We start from the raw sequence: 21,129 nt of genomic DNA, 5'->3' as shown, positions 1-21,129 counted from the left end.
AGCTTTCAAAATAACAGGCAGCATGATGTTCCCTGGTTGATGGTAAGGGAAGAGGGTGCAGACCACAGAAATGGATGCTTTAAGTGGTTTTCTATACTTCAAGGAAGACAAACTCTACACTGTTCAACTGAAGCTCCTTATAAACACTGCAGGTGCCATTTGCTTAATAAGCTTGTGTCGTGCCGAAAGCCTCATGTGGGTTGCTTGGATCGATCAATTAGCACAAGAGTGCCATGCTGTGCTGACCTTCAATTCACTAAGAAAAGACGTGCTAGTTCCAGGAGGTGCTTGTTATCAGAGTAACTGTACAAGAGCCTCTCTTGTAGAGGGAGCTACCAATTGTCCAGCCCACATGAAGAGAATGAATAAGCACATGTTACAGTGACAGGTTCACATATAATTTCTTCGGTGTTGCAGAACCTTCATTCAGCAGCTGAGTTAACAAAGCTAACTAAAATTGGTACTGAGTGCCACAGGTAATACAGGTTGTTGAGGGACAGCAATGAAAGTCACACCAATGGAGTGACTACAAGCGTAACTAATGTTTGAGGTAAAATGCAGTACATTTGTCAGACAGCATGCAATCAAGGGATTTAGTTGTACAATTATCCAATGAAATGAATGCAGCACAATGCATAATAAAATTTGCAGAGGAAAAATTGGCCACACTACAATTCACAATCAGTCCCAATCTCCAAAGCCTGTTCACCATCTGAAAGGGTGTGACATGCCGATGAAATATCCACTCTATATTGTCAAAAGAATGTCAGATCGTTGTTCATTAGAGACAATTGCTTGGCTCTGCATCCCCTGTGATCTGTGAAATATTCATGATGACTTCTTTTCTAAATTTGGTTCGAATATAACTGTGTAACCATGAGCTGCCGTGCCATGCTGTGTGGGAAGAAGGGGATTTCTGCTCTCTGAGGAGGCTGCAATTCTCTTTGTAACATTTGCTGGCAGTGTCCAATACCGCAGGCACGATTTCACACAGGAATTTTAAAGGGACGCTGTGGGGTTGTCTGAAAGGAGATGAATACTGACAACAATGGCATATTATTGTGTTGTGTCTTACCAAAGTAAGCAGCCTGTAACTTTAAAATAAAGAGAAAGGAATCAATCTGGCATTGTCAGCGTTGTTAACCAGCAAGGTATCAGATCAGGCTTGAATGGGCTATGATGTTGCCATGGTAAATCACTCTGCAAGATATTGCCTTGCTCTAATATAGAGCAAACTGACACACAAACATATTTTAATCAGGAGCTCAAAACAAAATGTGAATGTAGTCTTGACAGTATTCTAACTGTGGTAGTATAGTTGCAGCCCATGTTAGCTTCACATGTTCTCGATATTTATTGTGTATTTATTTAATTATTATTTATTTTTTCTTTCTTTTTTTCTTTCCCTTTGTATTTGCACAGTTTGTTATCTTGTCTACATTAGCTGTTTGTCTGTTCTGTTGGGTACAGTCTTTCATTGATACTATTGTGTTTTTTGTAATTACTGTAAATTCCTGCAAGAAAATGAATCTGGGGTTGTACAGTACTGTGCAAAGGTCTGAGGCTCCCTAGCTACAGTAGTGCTGGAAAGTTCATGAATCCTGTAGAATTGTCACTACTTCTGCACAAATATGACCTAAAATGTGATCAGATCGTCATGTAACTCCTAAAATAAATGACACAAAAACATTATACTTGTTCATTTATGTATTGCGAAAAATGAACCAATATTACACATATTTGTTGGAAAAAGTATGTGAACCTTTGTTATCAGTAACTGGTGTGACCCCTTTGTTCAGCAATAACTTCAACCAAACGTTTCTGGTAACTGTTGATCAGTCCTGCATCTCGGCTTGGAGGAATTTAAGGCCATTCCTCCTTACAAAGTTGCTTCAACTCTGGGATGTTGGTGGGCTTCCCTGCGTGAACTGCTTGCTTCAGGTCCTTCCACAGCATTTCTATAGGATTAAAGCCAGAAATTGACTCGACCTCCTCCAGAAATCCCCAGCATTCCAGATGTCAGTAGGCAACCAATCCAATTCACTCCATGTGATATCAAGAAATGGTTGAAAGCATTGGATACTGCAAAGGCTATGGGCCCAGACAAAATCCTGGCAATAGTTCTGAAGACTTGTGCTCCAGAACTTGCTGCACCACTAGCCAAGCTGTTCCAGTACAGCTACAACACTGGCATCTACCTGGCAATGTGGAAAATTGCCCAGGTATGCTCCGTACACAAAAAACAGGACAAATCCATTTCAGCCAATTACCACCCTATCAGCCTACTCTCAATCATCAGAAAGGTAATGGAAGGGTCATCAACGTGTTATCATGCAGCACCTACTCGGCAATAACCTGCTTACGGATGCCCCTTTTGGGTTCTGTCAAGGCCTCTCAGCTCCTGACCTCATCACGTCCTTGGTCCAAACATGGACTGAAGAGCTAAATACCAGAGGTGACATGAGAGTGATAGCCCTTGACATCAAGGCAGCACTTGACCTATTATGACATCAAGGTGCTGTAGCTAAAATGGAGTCAATGGGAATTAGGGGATAATCCTCCACTGGTTGGAATCACACCTGACACAAAGAAAGGTGGTTGTGGTGGTTGGAGGTCAATCATCTCATCCTCAGAACATCACTGCATGAGTTCCTCAGGGAAGTGTTCTAGGACCAACCATCTTCAGCTGCCTCATCATTGACCTTTCTTCCGTCATAAGATCAGAAGTGAGGATGTTCGCAGGTGACTGCACAATGTTCTGCACCACTTGTGACTCCTCAGATAGTGAACCAGTTCATACTCAAGTACAGCAGGATGTGAACAATATCCAGGCTTGGGCTGACAAGTGGCAAGTAACATTCAAGCCATGCAAGTGTTAGGCAGTGACCATCTCCAACAACACTTGAAGCTTAACACCATCAAGTACAAGGTAGCCAACTTGATTGGTACCCCTTCCACAAACATCCAATTCCTCCATCATCGATGAACAGTTGCAGCAGTGTGTACTACCTACAAGATTAACTGCAACAACACAGCATAGTTCCTAAGGCAGTACCTTCCAGACCCACGACAACTACCCATCTAGAAGGACGAGAACAGAAGATACCTGGAAACACCACCACTTGGAAATCCCCCACCAAGTCACTCAACATTCTGACTTGGAAACATATCACCATTCTTTCATTGTCACTGGGTCAAAATCATGGAATTCCCTCCCTAACGGCACTGTGGGTGTACCCACACCTCAGGGACCGCAGCGGTTAAGAAGGCAGCTCATCACCATCTTCTCAAGGGCAACTAGGGAAGGGCAATAAATACTGGCTTAGTTGTGAAGCCAACATCCCATAAGCAAATAAATAAATAAATAACATTGTAGCGCGTAGGGCCCGTTTCTGTACTGTTCTACATTCTATGACATGTATCCAATTAGTTAAAAAAAGAGCAAGGATTTTTTCAAAACTCCCAGTAACTAAAGGACACTAAGTGGTGTGAAAGTAGAAAGAATGAATATATTATTGTGGGACCTAATTGTTGTATATGGTTATTTGTTTCAGTTTTCAATAGCTTTCAAAACACATCTCACTTCGATGAACACAATAGGGAGCTTGGGATACAGGAAACATTGAAATCTTTTGAATTTATATTACTGCTGTAGCACAGATCCTCCCCAAAGATTTACTGCAAAACACAACTTTAATGAAAAAAATATCAGCAACTAATTCTGCTGACAGTCAAACAAAATTCATTCTCCGGTGTCTGTTAATTCTATATTTCTTTCAGTTGTTGAGTAAAAGTGAAATTTACTTTCTTAAAGAGTTAGAAGATAAAAAAAAATCAGCCTTGCAAAACTGTCGCCATTTACCTTATTCAGAGATACAGCATGGAGTAGGCCATTTCCGCCCAATGAGCTGCACCACCCAGCAACCCAACGATCTAACCCCAGTCTATTCACAGGAAACTTTACAATGATCAGTCAGCCTACTAACCAGCACGTCTTTGGACTGTGGGAGAAAACCTGAGCACATGGAGAAAACTAACACGGTCACAGGAAGGAACGCACAAACTCCTTACAGAGGACGTTGGGATTGAACTACAAACTCTGACGCTCTGAGCTGTAATAGCATCGCACTGACCTGTATGCTACCGGGCTGCCCATTTATTGCTCTACTGACTGAGATGGCATCTTTCCTATAGATTTTACTAATAAGACTCTACAGGAGTTTTATCTAATGGGGTCAGGTTCTGCCTCAAGTTTTTAAATGCAAAAGCAAATGTTAGCAGCAAGTTAAACAGGAACATGGTTTCACAGAATAATATCACTCCGGTGCCTCTGGGAACCCCAGGAAGCTTTGGTTTGATATCCATTAGACTAAGTTCAGTCAGTGCGGTGATTTAAATATGGAATACACTGTTGCCCCCGGCAATGTTAGACAGCATGCTCCAAATAAACACCTTGGCAGATGTTGACCTTTTCATGACACCACTCTATTGCCTAGTAGAAGGAAATTCACACTTGAAAAAATGGGAATAGGTCCTTCTCTTATTTTATTTCATTTATACTTAGAGATACAAAATGGAATACATACTTCCAGACTTTTGAGCCGTGTTGCCCCAGAAACCTCCAATAATCCCAATTTAACCCTAAACTAATCATGGGACAATTCACAAAGACCAATTAACTTATCCCGTACATCTTGGGAGTGTGGGAGGAAACTGGAGGGAAAACCCATGCATTCCATGGGGGGACATACAGGGGCAGAGTGCTCCGGGACTGAACTCCAAACTCCAACGCTCTGAACTGTAATAGTGTTACACTAGCCACTACACTGTTGTATCTTGTGGGGTAGTAGATGGGGATCTCCATTCTTTCTTTCTATTCATCTATTGAAACCATATTGCAGAAGTGGAAAACTCTATTTTGAGTTCCTTGGGAATTTTCACCAGTATTTGGAAAATCGAACACTTATTTTTGTACAAAAGCCATGAATAAATGTTCTTATATAGCATTGTTCACAATCAACTAACACAACATCAACAGACAGCAACCAGTAAATAGTCTACTACATAATTAGTTCACTACAATCCTCAACTTCCAACTATATGTTTTGTTTAGCTTCTGGTCATAAACAGGAGTCAGTCTTCAGTTCTTAAAAAGTAAATATCACACAGTACTCAGTACGAAGTTAAAGCAAGTGCTGTCTAAGAGCAGCTTTGTAAACAAGCTCTGCATAGAGCAAGGTGCTCTATCTATAGAAAGCAACTGCACCTGCTTCGTTACTGCTTGAGCAATGAAGTATTTAATTAGTGTTGTTTCAAAACAGACAACGCTGACTAAGTTACTTAGTTCAAGGAAGCTTTCAGACAAGATGGATGATATCATTCAGCATATCGATAACTGGCATGTTTATAGTTGGGAGTTTTAAGTACTCAAAGAAGTTGCTTTACAGCATTGATGGCAGGTAGTTGAAAACTACTTCTCTGAGAAACTTTCAGATTGTTTGTGTAAAAAGGCTATCTGATAGATATCACATTCGTGTGACGTCACCCAACTGGTAGAGAAAGGGTATAAATGTAGAGAGCAGTTCAGGCTTATTATGAATGGGGTAAGGAACATCATGAAGCATGAGAAATACATGGGGTGAACTGGAATCCATTCCTCTGGTTTCAATTTCTGCAACAGACTCATTAATCTGCATCATTCTTATGTCTTTTTAGTTTATACTAATTGTACCTGTGCTTTGGAAATCATTTGTCCTGTGTGTTTTAGACATGCTTTGTAATTTGGACATGTTTAAGATAGAAATCCTCTATGAGTTTTAAGTGTGATTTATGAACGTTTGGATTTAAACATGTAACACTGAAAATAAATGAAACGTTTTAAATGACTTTGTTAGCTGGAAGTATCTTTTCCTTGGTAGAGAGAGGGGATCCACTGCTCAAACAGTAGGTACTTGCAGCTAAGCTCACTGTGGAGATAAAGCAGGGAAGCAACATAGCCTTTGAAGACTGAGGACTTACAGTATAATCTCCATTTAAACATATAACCATATAACAATTACAGCACGGAAACAGGCCATCTCGGCTCTTCTAGTCCATGCCGAACTCTTACTCACACCTAGTCCCACCAACCCACACTCAGCCCATAATCCTCCATTCCTTTCCTGTCCATATAGCTATCCAATTTAACTTTAAACGACAACATCGAACCTGCCTCAACCATGTCTGCTGGAAGCTCGTTCCACACAGCTACCACCCTCTGAATAAAGAAGTTCCCCCTCATGTTACCCCTAAACTTTTGCCCTTTAACTCTCAACTCATGTCCTCTTGTCTGAATCTCCCCCACTCTCAATGGAAAAAGCCTATCCACGTCAACTCTATCTATCCCCCTCATAATTTTAAATACCTCTATCAAGTCCTCCCTCAACCTTCTATGTTCCAAAGAATAAAAATCCAACTTGTTCACCTTTCTCTGTAACTTAGGTGATGAAACTCAGGTGACATTCTAGTAAATCTTCTCTGTACTCTCTCTATTTTGTTGACATCTTTCCTATAATTTGGTGACCAAAACTGTACACAATACTCCGAATTTGGCCTCATCAATGCCTTGTACAATTTCAACATTAAATCCCAACTCCAATACTCAATGCTCTGATTTATAAAGGCCCGCATACCAAAAGCTTTCTTCACCACCCTATCCTCATGAGATTCCACCTTCAGGGAACCATGCACCATTATTCCTAGATCCCTCTGTTCTACTGCATTCTTCAATGCCCTACCATGTATGTCCTATTTTGATTAGTCCTACCAAAATGTAGCACCTCGCATTTATCAGCATTAAACTCTATCTGCCATCTTTCAGCCCACTCTTCTAACTGGCCTAATTCTCTCTGCAAGTTTTGAAAACCTACTTCATTATCCACAACTCCACCTATCTTAGTATCATCTGCATACTTACTCATCGAATTTACCACCCTATCATCCAGATCATTAATGTATATGACAAACAACTTTGGACCCAATACAGATCCCTGAGGTACATCACTAGTCACCGGCCTCCAATCTGACAAACAGTTATCCCCCACTACTCTCTGGCGTCTTCCATCCAGCCACTGCTGAAGCCATTTTACTACTTCAATATTAATACCTAACAATTGAACCTTCCTAACTAACCTTCCATGTGGAACCTTGTCAAAGACCTTACTGAAGTCCATATAGACAACATCCACTGCTTTACCCTTGTCAACTTTCCTAGTAACCTCTTCAAAAAATTCAATAAGATTTGTCAAACATGACCTTCCACGCACAAATCCATGTTGACTGTTTCTAATCAGACCCTGTCTATCCAGATAATTATATATATCATCTCTAAGAATACTTTCCATCAATTTACCCACCACTGACATCAAACTCACAGGCCAATAATTGCTAGGTTTACTCATAGAACCCTTTTTAAACAATGGAACAACACGAACAATACGCCAATCCTCCGGCACCATCCCTGTTTCTAATGACATTTGAAATATTTCTGTCAGAGCCCCTGCTATTTCCACACTAACTTCCCTCAAAGTCCTCGGGAATATCTTGTCCAGACCTGGAAGACTTATCCACTTTTATATTCCTTAAAAGCACCAGTATTTCATCTTCATTAGTCTTCATAGTTTCTGTAACTTCCCTACCCGTTTCCCTTATCTTACACAATTCAATATCCTTCTCCTTCATGAATACTGAAGAAAAGAAATTATTCAGAATTTCCCCCATCTCTTTTGGTTCCACACATAGCCGTCCACTCTGATTCTCTAAGGGACCAATTTTATCCCTCACTATCCTTTTGCTATTAATATAACTGTAGAAACACTTTGGATTTATTTTCACCTTACTTGCCAAAGCAATCTCATATATCTTCTTTTAGCTTTTCTAATTTCTTTCTTAAGATTCTTTTTACATTCTTTATGTTCCTCGAGCACCTCATTTACTCCATGCTGCCTATATTTATTGTAGATATTTCTCTTTTTTTGAACCAAGTTTCCAATATCCCTTGAAAACCACGGCCCTCTCAAACTTCTAACCTTTCCTTTCAACCTAACAGGAGCATAAAGATTCTGTACCCTCAAAATTTCACCTTTAAATGACCTCGATTTCTCTATTACTTTCTTCCCATAAAACAAATTGTCCCAATCCACTCCTTCTAAACCTTTTCGCATCTCCTTAAAGTTAGCCTTTCTCCAATCAAAAATCTCAACCCTGGGTCCAGACCTATCCTTCTCCATAATTATATTAAAACTAATAGCATTGTGATCACTGGACCCGAAGTGCTCCCCAACACAAACCTCCGTCACCTGACCTATCTCATTCCCTAACAGGAGATCCAACACTGCCCCTTCTCTCATTGGTACCTCGATATATTGCTGCAAACAACTTTCCTGCACACATTTTACAAACTCCAAACCATCCAGCCCTTTTACAGTATGGGCTTCTCAGTCTATGTGTGGAAAATTAAAATCTCCCACAATCACAGCCTTACAACAAATATCTGCTATCTCCTTACAAATTTGCTCCTCCAATTCTCGCTCCCCATTTGGTGGTCTATAATACACCCCCATAAGTGTTACTACACCTTTCCCATTCCTCAATTCCACCCAAATGGCCTCCCTAGATGAGCCCTCTAATCTATCCTGCCAGAGCACCGCTGTAATATTTTCTCTGACAAGCAATGCAACACCTCCCCCTCTTGTCCCTCCAATTCTATCACACCTGAAGCTATTAAATCCAGGAATATTTAGTTGCCAATCACACCCCTCCTGTAACCATGTTTCACTAATAGCTACCACGTCATATTTCCAGATATCAATCCATGCTTTAAGCTCATCCATCTTTCTTATAATGCTCCCAGCATTAAAATAAATGCATTTAAGAAATTTTCCTCCTCTTACTCTCTGTTTATCACCAATGGTGCAAACAACTTTACTATTTTCTTTTTCTTCCTTCTCCCCTACATCTGTTCCTACACTCTGGTTCCCCTCCCGCCTTGTATCTAGTTTAAATCCACTGGAGCCTCTCTAGCAAACCTACCCGCAGGAATATTTGTCCCCCTCCAGTTCAGATATAAACAGTCCCACCGGAACCGAGTCCCACCTTCCCTGGAAAACTGCCCAATTATCTATAAATCTGAAGCCCTCCTTCCTGCACCATGTCTTCAGCCACATGTTGATCTGCGCTATCTTACTATTTCTAAACCCGCCTGCATGTGGCACTGGTAGCAATCCTGAAATCGCTATCCTGGAGGTTCTGTCCTTTAACTTGGCGCCTAACTCCCTAAACTCACCTTCCAGGACCTCCTCACTCTTCCTACCCACATCATTGGTGCCTACATGGACCACAACATCCGGCTGCTCACCCTCCCTCTTGAGAATACCGAGAACACGATCCCAGATATCGCGGACCTTGGCACCAGGGAGGCAACAGACCATCCGGGATTCTCGATCTCTTCCACAGAACCCCTTATCTATCCCCCTAACTATTGAATCCCCTATCACTACTGCTCTCCTCTTTTCCCTCCTTCCCTTCTGAGCTGAGGCTCCCGTCTCAGTGCCAGAGACGCGACCACTGCAACTTGTCCCTGGTAGGTTGTCTCCATCAACAATATCCAAAACGATGGACTTATTATTGGTGGGAATGGCCACAGGGGTGCTCTGCTCTTTAATGAGAATCCTCATGGCTATTTATATCGGATAAGGCTTATGGTCTTTATTTGAGATTAGATCTTCACAGTCAGCAAACCTAACACTATTACACAAGCATAAGTTAATATCTGATGCATTACTGCAATTCAGTGACTACTCCCTGCATGTTCCCAACCACCTGTAAGCGTCTTTAAGCATGAAAAAAGTTTAAAAGCGTAAATTGTAAGCGTAATTGTAATTGCATCATGGTCTAGTAAGGAAATACTAGAAAAGCCTACAGAAGGTAGTGGATATGGTCACTGGTATAGTTCTTTCCACCAATGAACACTTCTACACAGAGCGCTATAACAGGAACGCAGTATCCATCATCAGTGACTCCCACCAACAAGGTCATGCTCTCTTCTCGCTGCTGCCATCAGGAAGAAGGTGCAGGAGCCTCGGGATCCACACATTCAGATTCAATAACAATTACTACCCCTCAACCATCAGGCTCTTGAACCAGAGGGGATGTCTTCACTCAACTTCACTCACTGCATCACTAAATCATCCAGAACCTATGGACTCACTTCCAGGGATTCTTCATCTCATGTTCTTGATATTTATTGCTTATTTATTTATTGTTATTATTTTTTCTTTCATATTTGCACAATTTGTTGTCTTCTGCACATTGGTTGTTTGCCTGCCCTGTCGAGTGTGGTCTTTCATTGATTCTATTATGGTTCTTGGATTTACTGAGTATGCCCACAAGAAAATGAACCTCAGGGTTGTATGTGGTGACATATATGTACCTTAATAATAAATTTACTTTGAACTTTGAACTTATTCTTACCTGCCGTCACGATCCCAGTCATAGACATCCACCTTCACTGTTCTAAAGCAGAATGGCGAAAAGCAAGCACATGATATTAGTACAATTGCTGATATGGATCCAGTAGCCTTTCCTATTGGCTGTGTTTTACCATAAGAAGCATTTAATTTTCTTCTATTATTTTTAAAGATGGCATATTCCATAAATTAGAATCTAAGAGAGTTGGACCTTAAAGACAAACAATGAGGTTAAAGGAACTTGTTTACAAGATTATTGGAGAGTAATAAATATTCAACAGCTACAGGAAGGACTAAATATCAGCGGGCATTTTCTGAAAACTCAGAGATGACCAGGACAAGGGCAGAAAGAAGAAAGTATTAAGGTGGGGGAAGAGAAAGGTAATAAAAAGGTGTTTAAAGACAGGGCTTTGCAGGACAGAGGTTAGGAGTTCTGAGACACTGGTCAAATGGCCTAAACTGAGTTGGAAGTTTATTTATTTATTTAAAGATACAGTGGGAATAGGTCCTTCAGGCCCTTTGAGCTGCACCACCCAATGTCCCCAATTTAATCTAGGCTAATCACAGGACAATTTACGATGACCAATTAACCTACCTATTGATACATCTTTCAATTGAGAGAGGAAACCGGAACATCCGGAGGAAACCCATCTGCGCACAGGAGAACGTGCAAATTTGCCTACAGAGGACATCGGAATTGAATTCCGAATCCTATGTTCCAAGTTGTAATACTGTCGCTCTATGCTACGTGATGGTTTAGAAAAGTCAGTTGTCTGTGGGCAATTTGATGTATTTTAAGATAAAATTGTTCAGCAAAACATGGGCAAATTGAGCAAAGGTCCAGACACTGGAGTTCTGGATGTGATGTTAAAAGGTTGATAAGGGGACAGGGAGTGTAATGTTGAAGCTAGCTCAGTTTAAAAGACACAATATACCACAATGTGTGACTGCATACACCGACCTGTCGTAGTCCCCATTGCAAAGAGCTCGAACTGGGATGGTGAATGGCTGCCAGACTGGGTTCAATGTATTCTTCACCACTTCCGTTTTGTGGCAGATAGTAAACCTAAGAGATAGAAAGAGCAAGAAAAGATTTGTGCATTAGTGATAGTGGACCTGGAGAAAGACCGGACTTAGTACCTAAGCCACACGTGAAGGCCAGGAGCTGGATTTGGTTGTCAGATGCCATTTGAGATGCACAGCATTGGGAACATTTAATAAGTCATGGAAGCTTATCTCCACCACCTCCTCCAGCTACGATGACTTTAAGGAACTGAGGAACTTTATCAACACAATAATAATCAAAGCTAAGAAGTAAGAGCCAAATCCAATGTGACTTTATTTGTTAAAAAGAGGGAAAGAGAAATACAGTAGTTGTGAGCTTGATGGGAAGGGAGACATGGAAATAATGACAGTTAATCCGTATGCAGCGTACAAGCAGTTAACTTGAAGGAAAGAATGGGGAGAAAGAGACAAACACAGTGAACTGTAATTTCAGGTAAATTGCAGGTGTCTTGGATTGTATGAATATTTCATCAATGCTATGTTCTACAGACTTGGCAGATAGAATGAAGATGCAATTGCAGGTTCACTTGCATATAGTACTCTCAAGGTATAGTGAGAAGTCTGGTATATTTTATCATGCGAATCATTTGGTATAATTTTATAGCATTCACCCAATTAAGTTCTTTGATATTGACAGGAAATAAAAATCTAAAAAAAATAAGAAAAACTGTTTTATGGATCTGTGAGATTTGAGTGTTTTAAACCAAACATCAGATACTTCCTATTCACACATATTTTTGGTAATCATATTCTATATTTTAACATTTTTCACATTTTTGTTTAATTATCAGCAACAGGAAAGGGGGAAGGGAGAGAAAAATGGATTTTTACCCTCACTGCATGGGTGTAAATTTTATTTTTATAGAATTTAATTAATCAGCAAACCTTAACTTTCATTGAGAGCCCAAGTGAGATCTCTAATGAATGAATGAAATTTATTTCCGTCAGTACAAACATTAGAAAAAGCATCCTTTTCAACTATGATTTCATAGGACAAAATTACAACAACAAAAAAATAGATATTCTTTAAAACAGACCAAAAGGGTGTAGGCTGAATCTACAACTTATTATCATTTATTTACATTACTCCTATTCATTTTAAATCATATATTTTATATTTGTTCTTTAAATTATTTTAAAATAATTTTTAAGCTCGTTAAGTTAAGAAGTGAGCAAGTTGTTGCCTTTTGAAGGGGTGGTGTACGTAGAGTTAATGACAGGGAAAAGGAGAATTACAGGCTCTAGAGAAAGAAATTAGCTGCCTAGCATGGCAAAGGGATGAGACAAATGGCCGTCATTTGCGCTATATCAATTATAAGCGGTGATAAAGATTTATCCTGGAGCTTCAGTCCAACAGATATTTGAAAACAACACATAAAGTAGCTGGAGGAACTCAGTAGGTCAGGCAGCATCTATAGAGGGAGGTTAACAGTCGTCATTTTGTTTTGAGTCTAGAAAGAAAGAGGGGAGGTAGTCATGTAAAAAGCTGAGATGAAGGGGTGGAACAAGAACTGGAGAGTGATAGGTGGATGCAGGTGAATGGGTGGGGGCTAACATGATAGCCAGATGAAGGAAGGGGAGAGTAACAATGATGTAAGAAACTAGAAGGTGTTAGGCGGAAATAACAGAGCTGAAGAAGATGGATGGAATCTGTTAGGAGAGATCAGTGGGCCATGGAATAAAGGGAAGGAGGTGAGGAAGGGAACAGAGGGAAGAAAGAGTGAATGATGGGCAGATCAAGAAGGCAGGTGGAAGCAGGCAGGATGATGGGTTGGTGGGATAAGGAAAAAAATGGATAGAGGGGAGTGGTGATTGGAAGTAAGAGAAACTGATGTTTATTACATCAGGTTGGAGACCACCAAGGTGAGAGGTGAGGGAAATAAAAACTTGAATGATTCTTTTCAAAGGATTTCCAAAAATTTCTGTTTCTATTTTGGAAAATTCCTGCTTTGGCAGGGAATGAGTATGTAATAGCACTTTTACCTCTGAATCTTGCCTGTGCAAATTGAATTGGGGATGAGTAGAAGACAACCCCCCAGGGGTACTCTGTTTCAGCAGAAATTGCAGGCACGATGACATGAAACTGCCTACTCACATACAAGGGTTAGAGTGGAGTGTTAAAGTGTGCTTTCCTGAAATTAGAAATTACATCTATTACTGTTCAGCCAATGTAAAAAGCACTTTACTCTCTATTGAATGCAAACAACAAGCAAAAAGACTGGAGCTGTTGGAAACCTGGACAATGGTAGCATAGTGGTTGAACACTGCTTTACAGTAGCAGCAACACAGGTTCAATTTCCGCTGTTGTCTGTAAGGAGTGTGTACATTCTCCCCGCATCTGCATGGGTTTCCTCCCATAGTCCAAGGACGCTCCAATTGGTAGGTTAATCGCTCTTTATAAACTGTCTTGTGATTAGGCTAGGGTTACATCAGGGGTTGCTGGGCTGGTAGAACCTACTCCACAATGTATCTCAATCAATTAATCAATCAATGAATAAAAGCAGGGAATGCTAGAAACACACTATAGGCTGCCCTGGGAGTGTCTGATGAGGCAGTGAAGAAGGATATTCCACTGCTTCCATATACTTATATAGGTGAGTATATCTGAGGCTGATAACCCCAAGTCCCCAAAGACAATGGATTTGATATTGAGGAAAATTTATGAGTATTCTGCCCCCGACAAATTTTGGGCTTTGATTCTCCCTATTTTTTCCAGCATTCTTTTTTGTTGCTTTTCAGTTGTTGTTTGTGTTCAACAGAGAGTAAAGTGCCTTTTAGATTGGCTGACCAATAATAGATTTAATTTCTAATTTCGGGAAAGGACACTTGAATACTCCACTCTGACCTTGATATATATGTTTTTTTTCTCTCTCTACGGTACATTTGCATCTACTTTTAAAGTTTGAATACTAATACGAACCTGAACTAACCTTAGTAACACAGAAAAATTGCTGGAGAAACTCAGCAAGTCTGGCAACATCCATGGAAATGAATAAACAGTCAATGTTTCAGAACTATTCATCAGGACTGGAAAGGAAGGGAAAAAGCTTGACTATAAGTTGGTCGAAGGGGAAGGAAGACAAGCTGGCAGTGTCCATAGATACTGCTTGACTTGCTAAGTTCCTCTAGCATCCTGTGTGGGCTACTCTGGATCTCTTGTGTTTCTGAACTAACCTTAGCTGACTTGAACCATGGACACAACTAAATTATTTCATTCAGCACAATATTGTGGGTCAAAGGGCCTGTTTCTGTGGTGTACTTTTCTATGGTCTATTTTGATACCCAACCCAACCTAATGCATACATTGGATCTGTCTTGCTGATATTTTCTACAGTGATATTTCTGAGATTTCTTCATCTTTCCGAGATTTCTTCATCTTTCCACAAGCACTGCTCTCTTTTCACCATTTTGAACCAGGTTCTCAATGATGTTGATTCCATTTACTGCATTTCTCAGCCAGAGCTGGAATAGCTGTCCCCTTCTCTTAGGGTTCACTTTCCACCACAAGGGGTCATCCTCCATAATTCTGATCACCTTCAAGGTGACATCACCACCTGTGATCTCCTCTCCCCGTTCAGTGTCTCATCAGGATCATTCCATCTTCGAATCCCTGGTGCATCCTTCCATCTCCTCCACCACCCACTCTTCCTCCAACAGCACCTTCTCACACATCCACAGAACATATAGCACCTAGCACCTTACCTCATCCCTTTCCACCACCAAGTTTACCAAATAATCCTCTAAGGTGAAGCAGAGATTTCCATCTACATTCTGTGGTCATAATGTGGCCTTCTCCAAAATGCAGAAATCAAATGCAGATTGGGAGAACCCTTTGTAGATTATCTTTCCTTATAGCATATGCCCTCTAATCCAGCAGCAGCATCCTGACAAACCTCTTCTGCACCCTCCCCAAACACTCCACATCCTTCCTGTAATGGGTCAACAAAAGCTGAATATAATACTCTAGATATCCAGAGTTTTCAAGTAGCTCCTTTATTTCTCAAACGAGAAAATCTTCAGATGCTGGAAATCTAAGCAACACACACAGAAAAAGCTGGAGGAACTGAGCAGCCAGACAGCATCTATAGAAAAAAGTACAGTCAATGTTTTGAGCCAAAACCCTTCAGCAGGACTGGATAAAAAATGATGAGGAGTCCGAGTTAGAAGGTGGGGAGAGGGAAGGGAGAAACACAAAGTGAAAGGTGAAACTGAGAGGGGGAGGGCTGAAGTAAATTGCTGAGAAGTTTATTGGTGAAAAAGATACAGGGCTGGAGAAGGGGGAATCTAATAGGAGAGGACAGAAGCCCATGGAAGACAGAAAAAGGTGGAGGAGCACCAGAGGGAGGCGATGTGCAGGCAAGGAGATAAGGTGAGAGAGGGAAAAGGTAATGGGGAATAGAGAAGGGGAGGGGGCATGACTGGAAGTTCAATAAACTGATGTTCATACTATCAGGTTGGAGACTACCCAGACGGAATATAAGGTGTTGTTCCTCCAACCTGAGTATGGCCTCATCACGACAGCGGAGGAGGCCACGGATTGACATATGGGAACGGGAAAGGGAAATGGAATTAAGATGGGTTGACACTGGGAGATCCTGCTTTGTCTGGTGGATGGAGAGTAGGTGCTCAACAAAGCGGTCTCCCGACTACGTCAAGTCTCACCAATATATGGGAGGTCATACTGGGAGCACCAGACCCAGTGTATTACCCCAACAGATTCACAGGCAAAGTGTCGCCTCACCTAGAAGGACTGCTTAGGGTCCTGAATGGTAGTGAGGGAGGACATGTAGGAGCAGGTGTAGCACTTGTCCCACTTGCAAGGATAAGTGCAGGAGGGAGATCAGTGGGGAGGGATGAATGGACAAGGGAGTTGCATAGGAAGTGATCCTTGCGGAAAGCAGGAAGTGTGGGGGGAGGGAAAGATGTTCTTTGTGGCAGGATCCCGTTGGAGATAGTGGAAGTTCTGGAGAATTATGCACTGGATGCAGAGACTGATGGAGGGAGAGGAGAAGAGGAACCCTGTCCCTGGTAGGGTGGCGGAAGGATGGGGTAAGAGCAGATGTGCCTGAAATGGAAGACATGTAGTTGAGGGTGGTGTTGATGGTGGAGGAAGGGCAGCCCCTTTCACTAAAAAAGGAGGACATCTCCTTTGTTCAAGAATGAAAAGCCTCATCCTGAGAGCAGATGCGGTGGGGACAGTGGAATTAAGAGAAGGGAATGGCATTTTTACAAGTAACAGGCTGGGAAGAGGTATAGGCCAGGTAGCTGTGAGAATCCATGAGTTCATAATAAACATCAGTAGATAAACAGTCTCCAGAGAGAGACAGAGAAATCAAGAAAGGGGAGGGTGGTCTCAGAAATGAACCAGGTAAATCTGAGGACAGGGTGGAAGCTGGAGGTAAAATTGATGAAGATGATGAGCTCCACATGGGTGCAGAAAGCAGCTCCAGTGCAGTTGTTGATGTAGCGTAGGAAGAGTGGGGACTGGACACCAGTGTAAGCTTTTCTTTCTTCCACAGCGTTCTATCTTCTCCTATTAGATTCCCCCTTCTCCAGCCCTGTATCACTTTCACCAATCAACTTCCCAGCTCTTTACTTCACCCCTCTCCCTCCTGGTTTCACCTATCACTTCGTGTTTCTCTCTCCCCTCCTGCCACCTTTTAAATCAACTCTTCATCTTTTTCTTCTCCAGTCCTGCTGAAATGTCTTGGCCTGAAATATGGACTATACTTTTTCCCATAGATGCTGCCTAGGGTGCTCAGTTCCTCCAGTATTTTGTGTGTATTGCTTGATTTCTCAACTCGGTTTCTTGACTAATAGAGGCAACCTTCCATAAGACTTCCTTATCATCTTATCAACTTCTCCTTCCACTGTCTGGGAGCTATGGACTTGATCTCAATATTCCTCTGTTAATGGTGCTGCCATAGCAATATACTGTCCTTTACATTTGATCTCCCAAAATGTGACATCTATCCCCTGGCAAATTAACCTCCACCTGCCATTACTCCACCCATATCTATAACTGATCTTTATCCTGCTGCATCCATCGGCAGTCTTCAACATTATCAACAATACCACCAATCCCTGAATTTACTAACCCACACATCCACAGTTTCATTCAAGTCATTTATAGATATTGCAAACAGCAGAGATCCTTGTACACCACTAGTCACAGACCTTTGGTCAGAATAAGTCCCAAGGACAGTTGTCCTCTATTGTCTATGGCAGGCCAGTTCTGAATACAAACAGCCAAGTGACTGTGGATCACATGTATCTTAACTTGTCACTTGGACAAAGGAATGGATTGGTCAATCTAATGTGCGGTGAAAGGGCAGGATGAGTAACAGATTGATCTGAATGAATGCTAGGACAATCCTTGATTTTTAGCGAGAAGAGTACCATTCTGAGAATTTACTCAAATTTTTCACTCTGTGTTTGCTGGTTATTATCTTATTTCATTTCATTAGACTTGAAGAAAGTGGAGATTTAGTTTTAAACGTGCGGAAATAAAAATTAACATAATAAGCAAGGACTTACGTTCCATCTTCATTGCTTCGATAAAAGACCAAAAAAGGATCTGATTTCCCAAAGAAATCCTTTTTATCCAGCTTGTTTGCGCAGAGCTGCATGGTTGCAATGTCCTGTGGAACACACAGTTTTGCATAAATGTTATATCAAAAGACAGTTCCATAGTTATTGTTTGTACGATCCTTATATCTTACATTATCCTAACCTATCAACATAACCTTCAATTTCTTTCTCCCTCATATAATTATACAGTTTTCTTTAAATGATCCTTTACATTCCATGGTTCACTCTTCGTTTTTCAGAAACTGGGTTCAATTGCCGTGATATTGAGAAAACGGCCAGTTTACTGAAATGCCTAATTACATACTGTATTAGGAACTTGGAGAATATTCTGTTACACCTTGAAAACAGCACATCATCCTACAACTGGCGTAAGAAATGAATGTAAAGTGAAAACTTCCCCTTCAGTCATGAAAAAGTGCAGAGACTTTGGAGAAATTTCATAGAACATAGAACTGTACAGCATAGTACTGGCCCTTGTGTCCATCATATTAACGTTCAGACAACAAAGACAAGATTTCCTTTCATTTTAACAACTTTCCTCTCTCCGTTCACATTTAGTTCATGAGGCTGCCACTTCCCTACCCACCATCCTCCTCTCACCTTCGTGCACATGCCCATGACAGGGAAAGTGAACATTCCAACTAACGGCCTACATAGTTGAAATGAACAAAACTTAACAATCTCCCATCCTTTTCATGTACTGTACATTAAAAAAATGTCCATTGCTTTCGTTGTATACTTTTACCTCTAGTTGTTAGGCCAAATAAATTTCTTAAGATACCCTTTTGTCATGTTCCTCGCATCCAACTTTAGCTGAGGGATGACTGTTGTAGCAAAGTTTTGTGAGCCACCCCATATGAAATCATCTACATGATAGGTAAGTATTCCAATCACATGACATTCTCAATCTTGCCATTAAAAACAACTGGATCCACTTGTGACATCTTTCCATCTGTTTTCAACATTATTTCATTGATCTTTTTATACCAGTAGAGTGATGCATCTACTCGACCATACACACACTTTCTGAGTTTCCACAGACTTCTTTCACTTCTGTCTTCAGGCAGGGTTTGATTGTAAATGTTATGTGACAGCTCCATTCCCTGTAAGAATGCAGATTTTATGTCCATGCAATGGGGTTGCCAATGCTTTTGACATGTCACTGAGGCAAGTAGTCGGAGAGACTCTGATGCACACATATTGGCCAATCTTTCTGGAGTTCTTCTGTGTTCAGTTCCTCAAAACCTCTAGCCACTTCTGCTTTTGGTGTATTTCTTGTCAGAATTACTTTCAGGGTGCACACCCATCTTGTAGACACCATGTTTTGCCCAATGTCTCTGACTTCCTCAAACACTCTATTGTTTCTGCAACTTCTGATTTCATCCTGTTTTGAAGATTCAAGTAACACCTCCTTAGTTACTTGGACATCTTCCTCTTGACGTTTCTCAGATGTTCCAGCCTGATCTGTACTTGGTTCAGTATGAAGTCTGTCTACACATGACATGTCAACTGACCCTGCAGTGCCAGCAACCGTGGCCAGTTCCAGGTAATTCAGGTTGTACCAAGTTTTGTTTTGCCTGTATGTCCTAAGACTTCAGCTTTTTGTGAGATACCAGTGTTTTGGTCTGCAAACCTCACAGTTCGTCATGTTTTAAGACTGAAACTTCTATGTTGTCTTTGACCTTGTGATGATTTCTAATCAAGCAATTCTGTTGACTCCCCATTTGCACTCTCTTCAGCACTGTCTGTGACTCTGCCAAGCAACTCTGTTGGGTCCTCAGCTGCAATCTCTTCATCATTGTATCAGGTGCTTTTTACTTTTTCGTGTCGTCTCCATGGAGCTCTGATCTTCTTCAGTTTGTGCTTTAAGTAGTCTGGAATGATGCACTCTCACAGAGTAACCTCCATGTCTCATGAATACCACAACTCCATCCTGACCAATGACAACTTCAGGAACTTTGCTTTCTGTACAGTCTGCTCTTTGTCCCGAGTCTCATATTTGCCGTCTGTAGGACAGACCTGTACCCTCCGTGCTCTTCGAATTCTTTCTCAGCACTCTGCTTCAGTGAAAGTCTTCCTTGGAGCACGCAGTGTTGAAATATGTTTCCCAAACCACTCACGCTGTGTAGTGGCCTCTGGAGAACATGGCCTGTCAACCAGTACAGAGGAAAGGTTTGCATTCTGTCTGAACCCAAGTTGATACCAGCTATAGCCACGTACATTGTGCATGGTATTCTTCACCACAAGGGCCCTGTCCAGGGCCGTGTTCCAATCACAGACATTACTTTTCTTTACCTTCAGCATTATTTCAGTGTTTGATTGTGTCGCTCCAGAAGTCCATTACTCCAAGAACTGTATGCTGCTGTTGTCTTTGTTTCAGTGTTAAAGTTTTGATGTAACATTTTGTCTGCCCTATTTTTGCGGGACTTTCACTCTTTTGGTAGAATATACAACCTTTCCATCTCCAAGCTTGAGAGCTTTGTAACTGGACGTATCTGTGTTCACCGGTTTATGCACTTCTTTTCGGTTTAGTTCATTTACATTGCTTTCATGCCATTTGTCTCCACACACTGTGCACACACATGTTGTATCAATAACAGCAGATCCTAGAGATTCTATCATCAAAATCTCTGCATCAGATAGCTGTGCATTAGTAAGTGATTCCTTTACAAACAATGTGATATGGCACTCTTCTACATCATCAGGTTTGTTGTCTTCTTCAGTTAACTTGTTCAGTATTATGTGGACAGTGTTTTGCCCAGTGGTAAGTACTCTGACAAACAGCACAGTTCAGTCTCCTGCAGGACTTGTCTAGTGAATTTGTGCCAGGTTATAGTGCCTCATCTGGTCACTCTGGGAACTACACTTGCTACTCTCCTGTTTCTGCTCAGTGAAGTATGCTGTCTCCTGACTCAAATGAATTCTGACTGTAGTCTTGATGGCCTTTTCTCCAAAAACCCTCTTCAGT

The 21,129-nt window shown here is 41.2% G+C and overlaps 1 protein-coding gene across 8 annotated transcripts in view; it reads right to left on the bottom strand.

Moving 5' to 3' along the window:
- Nucleotides 1-21,129, bottom strand: part of LOC134356672 (copine-9-like) — a 585,942-nt gene that overhangs the window by 115,057 nt on the left and 449,756 nt on the right. For 7 of the 8 annotated variants that reach the window (XM_063067690.1, XM_063067684.1, XM_063067685.1 and 4 more), the window contains 3 exons: nt 18,108-18,211; nt 11,467-11,571; nt 10,510-10,551 (listed from right to left, as the gene is read on the bottom strand). In XM_063067690.1, the coding sequence (XP_062923760.1) occupies nt 10,510-10,551; nt 11,467-11,571; nt 18,108-18,211 (251 nt within the window). Of the gene's footprint in view, nt 1-10,509; nt 10,552-11,466; nt 11,572-18,107; nt 18,212-21,129 lie in introns of those variants that run through there. The other variant, XM_063067689.1, reaches the window with a different exon arrangement.

The sequence above is a fragment of the Mobula hypostoma genome, chromosome 15 (assembly GCF_963921235.1).
Source record: "Mobula hypostoma chromosome 15, sMobHyp1.1, whole genome shotgun sequence".
Lineage (NCBI taxonomy): Eukaryota > Metazoa > Chordata > Chondrichthyes > Myliobatiformes > Myliobatidae > Mobula > Mobula hypostoma.
The sequence above is the reverse complement of the archived record's forward strand: the minus strand, read 5'-3'. Positions and strand labels throughout refer to the sequence as shown.